Raw genomic sequence first — 12,211 nt, 5'->3', positions numbered from 1 at the left:
AAGTGTTTATTTTTCACTTTCAATGATATGGTCTATTGCTAGCGATCTCATCGAATAACTAGTTACTTCATAACATCACTAGGTAAAGCATGAAATCTTTTGTCCATTATATACTTTAACTAACTTGTCTAGCTATTTCATGAAATACCTAGTTATTCTGTTAAATTGCATTATACCCTTTAATGGCAACATTTATAGCAAATGGGTCAGATGAGAAGTTAACCAATAGAAAAGCAGGACAAGAGACAAAAAACTGGTAGACTTGTAAAATGTTGACTGGTTGGTGCTCGTCTCTTGTCCAGTGTTTTTATTGGTTAACCTCTAATGTGACCCATTTGGTAAATACTGGGACAGTGAAACCTGTGTAAGTTGACCACTTGCAGTGCAGTACTTTAGTGGTCAACTTAGACAGGTGGTCAACTTACAAAGGGTTTGTTGTATGATTCTCAGCCAAATTTGTTGCATATTGGTGGTCAACATAGACAGGGAATCAACTTACAAGGGTGGTCAACTTTACAGGTTTTACTGTATCCAAGTGGCTGACGTTCTGTTGTCTCGCAATGTTCTTGTTATATGTTGAGCATTTTTACACTTATGAAGGGGCCTCAAAATATCCTCGTTATATTATATTTTCTTGATAACACTACCCAATACCAAAAATGCATCCAGCTAACAATAGTTATTTCTGAAGTATCTTTTCTCACTAAACATTAAAATAACCATGCAAAGTTGAGATTAGCTCTTGTTTTCAAGATACAGGGGCAACTGGGGGGGACTCGCCATACTTTAAACTTTGGGGCAGTGATGGCCTGATCGGTAAGGTATCGGACTTGTGACCAGAGGGTCCCTGGTTTGATCCTAGCCGGTCGAAGACCCACCGTCTTCACTAAGGGTGACTGGGGGATGTTAAATATGCTCGTGGTCACAATGTTCTCCAAGTGAAACGATACCTCTGGGGGTGCTAGGCCAGAAAGTTATTTGGCTTTTGGTCAGGTTCTAACTTATCGAACTGTTCATAGATGGTGCTGCCATCTATTGTGTTGTCAGAGCCAAATCGGACTTCTACCTACAAATAGGCACTCGATTAAAACGGAAGCTGTACCTTTCTGCCTTAAAATCCAGTAGCACTGCTACTCTGGCTCCAGAGTTCCATAAGTAACAACAACAACAAACTTTGACCCACGGTTGGGATAGAAAATTCTCGCTGCGTAAGACACAAATGAACTGCAAGAAATTTAAATTCTGCGGAGTGAAATGCCCCCCCCCCCCCATTTCTGCTCTCTTCTATGTTCATTCCGCTGCGAATAATAGAACTTTGTGAAATCTATGCACAAAGAGGGTTTTCTTTCAAAGACCTCACAGTTAAATTCTCAAAATTGCTTGAAGCTAAGGTTAACGAGAATATATTTAATGTCCCTTCAAATACACACAATTATGAAGATCACTGTTTTGGTTAAAATTTTGGAGGGGAAGAAAAAAACACCCTAGAAGCCTATAAGGGTGAGTTACAATTATTTTTAAGCGACAGAGAAGACGAAAACTAAAAACAGTAGGTCAAATAATTCTACGGAAATTCTGTGACCATTTATGCCCCCCCCCCCAAAGGATGTTACTAAACTCAATTCCTCCAAAAAGCGTAGAGCTGTGAGTGATGAGAGCAGGAATAGGTTTCACCAAGATATCCCTGCAATGGACCATAGATGTCGGGTCACTGAGCTGAGTTAATGCTCACCAAATGCTGCTGAACTATTACAAGAGACATACAAGAAGAAATTGAAATTGAAGTGTTTACAGAATAGGCTAAAAGCAATCGCAGCTTTCTGAAAAATATATATTGTTTAACGAAACAGGACCTATTTAATGATTTATTGCACATGATTTTTTCCCCCTTTTAAATGTACCTTCAAATCAATGGGTAGTTATTATGCATCTTTCTCCAGTGGACTTTTGTGTGTCTAAGAAACAAGAGCTAATAAAAAAAAAATCATTTACATATTCGTTTTTTTTTTTGGCCCAAAATTAGTAGGAAATGAACCAGGATGCAGACAAAATTTTGCTTTTCTTTGTCTAGTGTAATTTATATTTTATTTACAATTGGTTTTCACTTCAATCAATTAAATCAGTCGCTCTAATTTTCAAAACGATGCAAAGTAAAAGAAGGAAAATTCACTGCGACTTCCGATAGGATTCTTCGACATTTTGTCTCATCTCGTTGAAGGCTTTCGTTTTGACAAAATCGACTTTTTTATACACAGTGGATGCTGACATCCTCTCTGGAGATTTCGGACTGGGTGAAGGCTCAGAGTCTAAATCTAGATCTAAATATTGTATTTCATCTTTTTTTGCAGGGTTGAAGAGATATCTTGCCTATAAAGAAGAACAAAAACATTAACATAAATAGGGTACATGTTCAGATGAACATTAATCAAATAAGAGCAAGTATTGGAGGAACACTATGCAAGCAATCAGTGCTGTAACTGAAAAAAAAAAAAAAAAAAGAAAAAAGAAAAAACAAATACTGCAGGGAGGGGAAGGGGGAGGGCACTTCTTTTTATAGGGTAAATGTCACGGTTGACGGACTTTTGCTGCAAAAAAAAAAAAAAAAAAAAAAAAATCAGTTAAGATTATTTAACCAGCTTTAATTTAAAAAACAGATCTTTTCTTTAAAAAAGGGTATGACCAGACTCCAAATATTTAAGCAAAAATTTGTAGTTGCTTTTCCTGACATTCATGTTTCTAGAGGTATTTTTGTCAGCAACTGATTATATTTACGCTTATAATACTAAAACTTATTTTCCAAAAATATAATTTTTTCAGTTGAAAATTTCCAATTTTGTTTCAGTAAATATGATGTGAAATGCATTCTCTTTGCATCCTTAGAATTAAAAAAAAATTTTTTTTCAAAGAAGTTAACACTAAAGTGTGGTATGAGTATATTTTGATATCATTTCAACTTAATTTTTTGAATATTTTAATACTTGATCAGAAACAAATAGCTGAAAATATTAAATACTTACATTCTCTTTTTATATAATTCCATTAAAATATAATTTAAACTTGATTACATGTCACACATTTGTGCAAATTCGAAGAAATAAAAGCAAGACATTTTACAGAATTTTTAAGAAATACAAAATGTGACCTCACCTCCTCTAAAAAAAAAAAAAAAAAACCTAGTATCCTAATTGAAAAACACAAATAAAAAAAATTCCGAAACTGCACAAAAAAGATATCAAAAGGAATATTCAGGTTCCAAAATCAAAATTACCTAAATTGGTGATACTTTAATTCGGAACTCCAGCACTCGAATACGCTACCTTGCGGTGATTTACAAAACTGCAAATGAAACTAAAACTTTGACACGTTGCGTTCCACGTGTGTCTGTTGACGTAAACACAGGCAGTTTGTTCTGAGTATTTATTAACGCAATCGATGTGTCTTAGTTTGCTTTCAGCTACAGAAATTAATTCGTCCCTTAGTAGTATTCTCGAGCTTCTCAAAATAATGTTAGTTTTCATTATTTCCTTAATAATTGGTGAAAGCGAAAATTCTGGATTAACAAACTTGGATAACGTTATACAAGGTAAAAATTTTTATTGTTTTGTATGAATTTGTAAGAATATGGGGGTTTTTTTAATCTTAAATTAATTAAACTTACCATATTTTACAGCAGCATTTTGTTGGAATGGACAGTATGCAAAATATTTTCTTGAATATATTATCGTAGAACAAAATGAATAACCGAGAAAGAATTTACTTTATTCCTTTTATTCTCAGCTGAAAGGTTTCGCCAAATTTGTTTAGGGTTATAGTTCTATAGTATAGTGCGAGCAAAGTAGCCTTGGCGAGATTTCGCGTTTTTAGTTAAACCATTTTTAATTTTTATCATGAGTGGAATAAAATGGTAGTAAGATTACAGAATTCGATAAGTGAAAAGAAATAATGGTTAATCAACTGAAAAGAAAACTACCACCATATATCCGTGAGAATTTTTTTGATGATTTGCATAACATGACACAATTAAATCGTAACTCAGAATTTAGAAAAATCGAAACAGAAAATTTTTAAATGAACCGATTCGGGAATTCGAGAGAAATAACTCAGCCAACAAATGCAAAACAATAAGTGCTAGCCAAGCAAGGCAAAGAAGTATCATCTTCTTTCGATAACAATTTGTAATGTCATATTGAATTTTCTAGCATTAATTGTTATTCTTGTCAGGCCACAATTATAAATTTAGTTTTATCAAGAATTGATAAATATCGAATTCAACATCGTGGAAATAGCTGCTTAGAACTACGAACTACGTAGTTTGCATTAATCTTTGACGTTTAGTAATGCTTCTTGAATTCTCATTTCTTTCTACGTGGGCCAGAATATCCACAAGACTTTGAAAATTAATTTAAAAAGAATAAAGCGAAAAAATCATACGTACGAACAAAAATCACAACACTTTTAGCATTTTCTTCATTACCATGTGCGTTTGTTTTGGTTTTTAAGTCCGCCATTAGACAGTGACTTCAGTGCCCCCTATAGTTCGTTGGAGTTGCGAATTTGCTTGATATCACTAATTTACATAACTCTTGAGTGACATCATGAAGTAATGGAAATTCATTGTTTTGAATTTCAGTTTATTTAATTTAAAAAAAATATATATATAAGTATAGAAATCACATTTCTCTCCTTAAACAACCACAGAATGAGAGTATAGGGCAAGAATTCATACCTGATCATCATTAGAAGAATTCCTCCGACTCCCACTCGAGTTGGATCGTTCATCGTCAGAGGTTGCAGACATATCAGGCTGATGACGAAATCTGTTTGGTATCGGGGGCATCGCATCCAAACTGGACGTTGGAGTTGGACTAGGTGCTGCCCTGAATTGCAGACAAATGGCAAATTCAGTTTCGATTGAAAAAAAAAATTTCCTTGCCAATTTTTTTTTCTGCTTATAGAATTCACATTTTAAAATCAAATAAGTTCGACCAAATCTGTAATAAAAAATTCATTCTGCAGTAGAACCTCCTTAATCTGGCCCTCGTTGATTCAGATCCTCGGGTGATCTGGTCAAATTTGTTGCCAGTTTTAACATTTTATGTTTACACAGATAATTTTAAATCATGATAGCAAAAACGCAACTATACAAGTACACTAAACATTGACTTTTTATTTCAGCCTATAAATGATAATGCGTTTGAGTGATCATGTTTTATTCAAACACCGAAAATGATTAAATTAAAAGACATTGGACTAATTCTTTGTTAAGAAATTATGGGAAAAATTACTTATATATTTTTTATGTCTTGTAAACAATTTATATAATTTTGTTATGAAACACATTTTTATCTCTCTTTTTTTTTGTCATAATGAAGGGCAATATGCTTATTTAAGGATTTGGTTTGCATACTATACCCCCTTATACACCCATATTAATAATAGTGATGTGCCGGATCGTTAAAAACATAAATCCGCGGATACGGATCATTAATGTCAAGATCCGCGGATACGGATACGGATCTCAAAATATTTTTACCCAATTCAACTATCCATGTGTAAAATTTGTTACAGAAGGTACTCCCGTCAGAATAATGGCACTGTTTCTTCAAAAAATGTCATCTACGGTGAAAATATAGTTAAGACTGTGATTTCCTATGTACAGAAATCTCCGTAAAAATTGAGGGAGAGCTGGAAGGAATGGATCAGCGCTGCATTAATGCTTAAATAGAATGCGAAAAATTGTTTCTAGCTTGCTCGATACAGGAGCAAGAGTGGTAAAGCTGCTACTAGATAGGCTAGAAATAATTTTTCGCATTTTATTTCAGCATAAATGCAGTGCTGACCCAAACCCCTCAACTTACTCTGACCGACGATATAACAGAGCCAGGAGTACCTTTACAAACAGTAAATAGAGTATTTAGTCTCACTTTTTTTTGAAGGATGCCAAGAAAAACCACAATGAAGAATAACAGAAACCCCAAATCAGAAACAAAAACTAATATTAAATTAAACATTATAAAAAAGAACTTCATATGAAGATGAATTTTGTGGGTCAGAACACACATTGTTAAAAAATATGAACTGACAGCAGACTGAAATTTTAAATCATTGAGTTTTTTCTCCTCACACTGTAAAAACGATTCAGAAACGTTCCTGGAAAATAATAGGCAGCTGATGTGCCCAATTTATGCCAGTAACATATCTCGCAAAAACCAGGAACGTTTTCCGATAAAACTCAGTAACTTTCCTGAAAAATCCAGAAATCTTCCCATTTAAAGCCAGTCGTGTCTCTGGAACTTCAGAGTAATCTTAGGTTAGTGATAATATTGGCACCTTCCTGATTAATCAAAACAGTTGCAAAAGCAGTATTGCAAAAATGGCCAAAGCTAAGCCAGAATTGCAAGTATTAAGCATCTCGCTTGATTGCAATTCTTGCAAAGCTACGTAGTCCATACTTAATTGCTCCCTTTTGGAGTTTAATCAGCATGGACGAGCAGTAGTCGAATGGAAGCCGATACACCTTATAAATACTCTTAGTTAATCTTTAAACTGGGAGCTAAAAATATTAATAAACAGGGAGAAGTCTGTATTTGGACAACTTGTAGCAATTCAGGAAACTTTTTGACAATGATACTTGATATTTCTAGGAAGTAGATAAAAACCGTTGAAATCCCTAAACGTTACACGGAAACACTCAGGAGCGTTTCGGAATTTTTTTAAAGTGTATCTTCCGACTATGAAATCGCTACCAATCGCGCGTATAAAGGCTTAGAATTGCATTTAAAATTTACTTAACAAGATTGTAGTAGGTCCTACTGTATAACTTGGAAGTTCCAAACTAATATCACACGCAGAAAACTTCGTTCTTTCAATTAGGGCCAATGTTTTTAACGTACAGGTAAGATTTTACTACCCTGATTGTGAAAAACGTTAAATCGGTTTTTAATTAATATCTCCGGTAGTTAAAGTTCTACAAAATCGAGGTCAAGCTAAGAACACTTTCGATAAAGTCAGTTTTTGAAGGAAAAAAGAACTATCCAAATCGGTTCACCTGTTACGATGCCACAAATTGACACACAGATACACACTTTTAAAACCAAAGATACCTTATAATTTATATAGGGAATAAAACCTAGTTTAAATGGAATTTAAAGCTTTTATTCAAATATTTAAGCATTTTTAGAATAGAAAAGATCCGTTAAGATACGGATCTTTATTTTCCCTCGAATATCCGCGGATACGGATATCCGTAACATCACTAATTAATAAGGACACCCATATGCAAAATTTTGAAGGGGGTTCAGATATTTTCCCCATGGTTTAGCAGGATGCTTTCCCCATAGAAATCGATTTCAGTACAGATTAGTTATTAAAATTGGATATTTTTAATAACTTATTCATTAATGGCTGGAGAAGAAATGTTTTTACATTTTTGTGAAAAAAAAAGTACTAAAAGCAAGGAAGTTCTGATCTCTAAAGGGGGGCTCGAGCCCCCACTTGCCCCCCCCATATGGGCGCCCTTGCGTACTACCCACATTTTGGATTGCCTTTGGTCCCAATAAAGCCGGACAAACGAGGTCCTACCTTAAAAATTCTCAAGTGCAAGTTCCCAGGTCATTTCAACCAGGTGTGCCCCCTAAGAGCAAGGGTGCACCCCCCTTAAATATTGTGACCCCCCCCCCCAGGGTTCGAAAATATCCGATATTTTTATATATATATCGGATATTTTGATATATATCCGGTATTTTCAGTCAGTGCAAACTTAAGTCATTAAATATTAACTGATTTCTCAAATCACTGTTGTTAATGTTCTTATGTTATTATAATGCATCATCTTTAAAAGAAATGTTTCTTTCAATATATTTGTTCATAAATATGCATTCTATATACAAATTTATGTACTTAAAATGACATTTAAATATAAATGACATTTACAATCATTTATAAAATGTGATAGTTTAACCTATCTATCTTACATATAATAAAATAAGATGTTTGTGTGTGTGTGTGTGTGTGGCGTGCATCCCGAGAAAACGGTAAGGCCTAGAAAGATGAAATTTGGTATACAGGTTCAGTTTTTGCTGAAGATGTGCACCTCGGGCTTCGATTTTTGATACTTTAATTAGAAAAAAAGTTATTTAATGTTTTATGTGTTATTTTGCACTTTTTAGTACTTTTTACCTCACAGTCCACGAACCAATAGCACCACACAAATATTTTTTGCACTATAGTGTAGGAAATTTAATTTTAAATATGATGAATGAAAACAATTTGAAGATAGAGCAATCTTTGTATTTTTTACGAATTTTTGAAAAAACCTTTAAATTGCATTTTTTCCCCGGTTTTACTTTTTTCTAATATCATCCTGCGAGAAGTATCAAAGCCCCATTTCTAAAATTTAAGTTGGTAATAGTAAAAACATTTTGCCCTCTTCAGAAGAAAAAAGTTCTTAAAAATACGCAATAGTTTTTTTTTTTAAACAATTTTTTTAATGCTGAACACATTATGTCTCTCCACGCATCGGTCGAAGAAAAGCGTTCTTCAATCTTTTATGCCTCTGACGTCACTACTTGGATTTCGATTCGATATGAGGCATCGAATCTTTATCGCTGAATTGTAATTGGAGGAACGAATTTTCTTTGCATTATGTCAAGCTGTGCGTTTAAATTCTTGTGTTTTTTTATTAGCGATGTTCTGAAATTGGCCATGCTGTGACTTTGTCATTGCTAAAGCTTTGATCATAAATATCTTGGATTATTAATATTAAAAACTGAATGCATTTTTTGTTTCATTAATTATTTTTATTTGGTTTCAGTTGATACACTGTTGTGTAATACAATTCAGCTCTTTTTCTTTTAGCGGTTTGGTACATTAATTTGTTCTATAATGTGAATAAAAGTTTTTAGTTCTGTTCTTTTTTCTATTCTTGCTGTTTAAATTTAAGTTTATTTGAACTAAAAGTATTTAGTTCTGTTCTTTTTCCTATTATTACTGGTTGCGTAAAGGATTATTCTCATTTGTTATTTGTATAACTTTGTTCTTCTCAATGACTTTAGCTATTTGGTTCTTCAATTTGTTGTAAAATATAGTTAAAATTGATTAGTTCTGATCTTTTAAATATTGTTGCAGCCTAACTATATGCTAATTTCTGGATTTAGTTATTAATTGTTTGCTTAATTCTGGAACTTCTTCAGTGGTTTGTAGTTTAATTTAAAGATTTTAGTTTTGTTCATTTTGCAATTATTATTGGTAAGTAAAGAATTAATCTTCTTTATTGCTGTATATTTAATTTGGTAAGATTTTGTGTTTGAATACGTATTGTTATGTCTTCTAATTTAAAGTTATAGTTTAAAAGATTTGTTGATAAGTATTCTAAATCAACAGAAAAGGAGTTCTCTCCATCGATTTCTTAACATTGTAGTGGCGCTTTTAATTGTACTTTAAGTACTTCAAAGCGTATTTATCCCAAAATGGCTCCTCCTCGAAAGAAACAATGCCTCAGGAACCGTAACCGGTCAAAACGGCAGCAAAGGCAACATGCTCGGCAAACAGAAACTGATGAAGATACACAGCGAAGACGGAAACAGAATCGACTTTCGATGTCTGCAGTAAGAGAAACAGAAACTGATGAAGATGCATTGCATAGACGGGAACCCCAAAGCAGAATACTACTAAATTTGCGACGTACGTCGCAGAACAGATGCCTGAGCTGCAGAACAATTCTGTTCAAATGTGAGAGGAAAACTCAGACAAATTTTCTGCAGAAATTCTACAGATTTCAGAGAAATTTTATCAGAAACTGCAGATTTTCTGCAGATATCTTTCAACTCAACATAAAATTCTGCAGAGCTCTTAAAATTAGAAGAAAATCAAAAATTCTCGAAAATACGATAATTCGGCGGAGAGCTCGCGAAAAGTGTTGAATTCAAAAAGTCATCTGCCGGAACTTTAGATTTACTTTGAACTCAAAGAAATCTGCAGAATTTCTGCAAAGTTCTATCTTGAGTTGGACGATATTTGTGGAAAATTGGCAGTTTCTGGAGATTTTCGGTAGAAATTTCACATTCTAAATCTGAAATGATTCTGATTTTTCTAGCCTTTTTGTGTTTCCCCTTCTCCTTATTTTTCCCACTCGACCTTCATCCATTGCAATTTCCTCCATAAGCGTATGTTTTGGATACATGTCAACATTGAAACACGTCCATCGCCGAAAATTGCGTGTCTTATTTGAGATTTCAATCCTTTTGCATTCTGAAAATATTGGAATTGTTTAGAAAGTTTTGAAGCGTTTTATTATTTGCTACCTTAACTCGACTCATTTTATTTATTATTTTTGTAATTTACTTATTTATTAACATTATTTTAATTTCTCCTTCATGCCATGTAAAATTAACCAAAAAGAAACGTGATTTGACGCCTAGGTTCGGATTTTTATAAAATTTTGTATCTTTGCTCTTTCTATGCATTTAAAAAATAATATAAAATATTTTTGTAGACTCAATTGGTTTAGGTTCCACATAAATGTATAGCTATAGTAAAGTTTTAAAAACTGAAAAAAAAAACCCCTCCTGTATGAAACGATTTTGATTTAGGGCTCCCGATTTGTGGAAAAAGTCACCTTGGTTGCTTGTGTATACAATGCTTGAAGTACTTGCAGAACAATTTTGGTTAAATGATTTTACGTTGCAGAACATCGTCAAGTATTCTGCTTTAGGGGACGGGAGCAGAACAGGCTTTTAATGGCTGCAGCAAGAGAAACAGAAACTGGTGAAGATGCATTGCATAGACGGGACCAGAACAGACTTTCAATGGCTGCAGTAAGAGAAACAGAAACTGAAGAAGGCGCATTGCATAGACGAGAGCAGAACAGACTTTCAATGGCTGCAGCAAGAGAAACAGAAACTGGTGAAGACGCATTGCATAGACGGGACCAGAACAGACTTTCAATGGCTGCAGCAAGAGAAACAGAAACTGGTGAAGATGCATTGCATAGACGGGACCAGAACAGACTTTCAATGGCTGCAGCAAGAGAAACAGAAACTGGTGAAGATGCATTGCATAGACGGGACCAGAACAGGCTTTCAATGGCTGCAGCAAGAGAAACAGAAACTGGTGAAGATGCATTGCATAGACGGGACCAGAACAGGCTTTCAATGGCTGCAGCAAGAGAAACAGAAACTGGTGAAGATGCATTGCATAGACGGGACCAGAACAGGCTTTCAATGGCTGCAGCAAGAGAAACAGAAACTGGTGAAGATGCATTGCATAGACGGGACCAGAACAGGCTTTTAATGGCTGCAGCAAGAGAAACAGAAACTGGTGAAAATGCATTGCATAGAAGGGACCAGAACAGGCTTTCAATGGCTGCAGTAAGAGAAACAGAAACTGGTGAAGATGCATTGCATAGACGGGACCAGAACAGACTTTCAATGGCTGCAGTAAGAGAAACAGAAACTGAAGAAGGCGCATTGCATAGACGAGAGCAGAACAGACTTTCAATGGCTGCAGCAAGAGAAACAGAAACTGGTGAAGACGCATTGCATAGACGGGACCAGAACAGACTTTCAATGGCTGCAGCAAGAGAAACAGAAACTGGTGAAGATGCATTGCATAGACGGGACCAGAACAGACTTTCAATGGCTGCAGCAAGAGAAACAGAAACTGGTGAAGATGCATTGCATAGACGGGACCAGAACAGACTTTCAATGGCTGCAGCAAGAGAAACAGAAACTGGTGAAGATGCATTGCATAGACGGGACCAGAACAGGCTTTCAATGGCTGCAGCAAGAGAAACAGAAACTGGTGAAGATGCATTGCATAGACGGGACCAGAACAGGCTTTTAATGGCTGCAGCAAGAGAAACAGAAACTGGTGAAAATGCATTGCATAGAAGGGACCAGAACAGGCTTTCAATGGCTGCAGTAAGAGAAACAGAAACTGGTGAAGATGCATTGCATAGACGGGACCAGAACAGACTTTCAATGGCTGCAGTAAGAGAAACAGAAACTGGAGAAGGCGCATTGCATAGACGAGAGCAGAACAGACTTTCAATGGCTGCAGCAAGAGAAACAGAAACTGGTGAAGACGCATTGCATAGACGGGACCAGAACAGACTTTCAATGGCTGCAGCAAGAGAAACAGAAACTGGTGAAGATGCATTGCATAGACGGGACCAGAACAGACTTTCAATGGCTGCAGCAAGAGAAACAGAAAC

At 35.0% G+C, this 12,211-nt stretch overlaps 1 protein-coding gene across 1 annotated transcript in view; it reads right to left on the bottom strand.

The window, feature by feature from the left end:
- Positions 1-2,166: 2,166 nt before the first annotated feature.
- Positions 2,167-12,211, bottom strand: part of LOC129227079 (GRB2-associated-binding protein 1-like) — a 52,300-nt gene continuing 42,255 nt past the window's right edge. The window contains exons 6-7 of the mRNA XM_054861713.1: positions 4,727-4,877; positions 2,167-2,367 (exon numbers count right to left, since the gene is read on the bottom strand). Coding sequence (XP_054717688.1) covers positions 2,167-2,367; positions 4,727-4,877 — 352 coding nt within the window. The remainder of the gene's footprint in view (positions 2,368-4,726; positions 4,878-12,211) is intronic.

Source organism: Uloborus diversus, chromosome 1 (assembly GCF_026930045.1).
Source record: "Uloborus diversus isolate 005 chromosome 1, Udiv.v.3.1, whole genome shotgun sequence".
NCBI classification, from domain to species: domain Eukaryota; kingdom Metazoa; phylum Arthropoda; class Arachnida; order Araneae; family Uloboridae; genus Uloborus; species Uloborus diversus.
The sequence above is the reverse complement of the archived record's forward strand: the minus strand, read 5'-3'. Positions and strand labels throughout refer to the sequence as shown.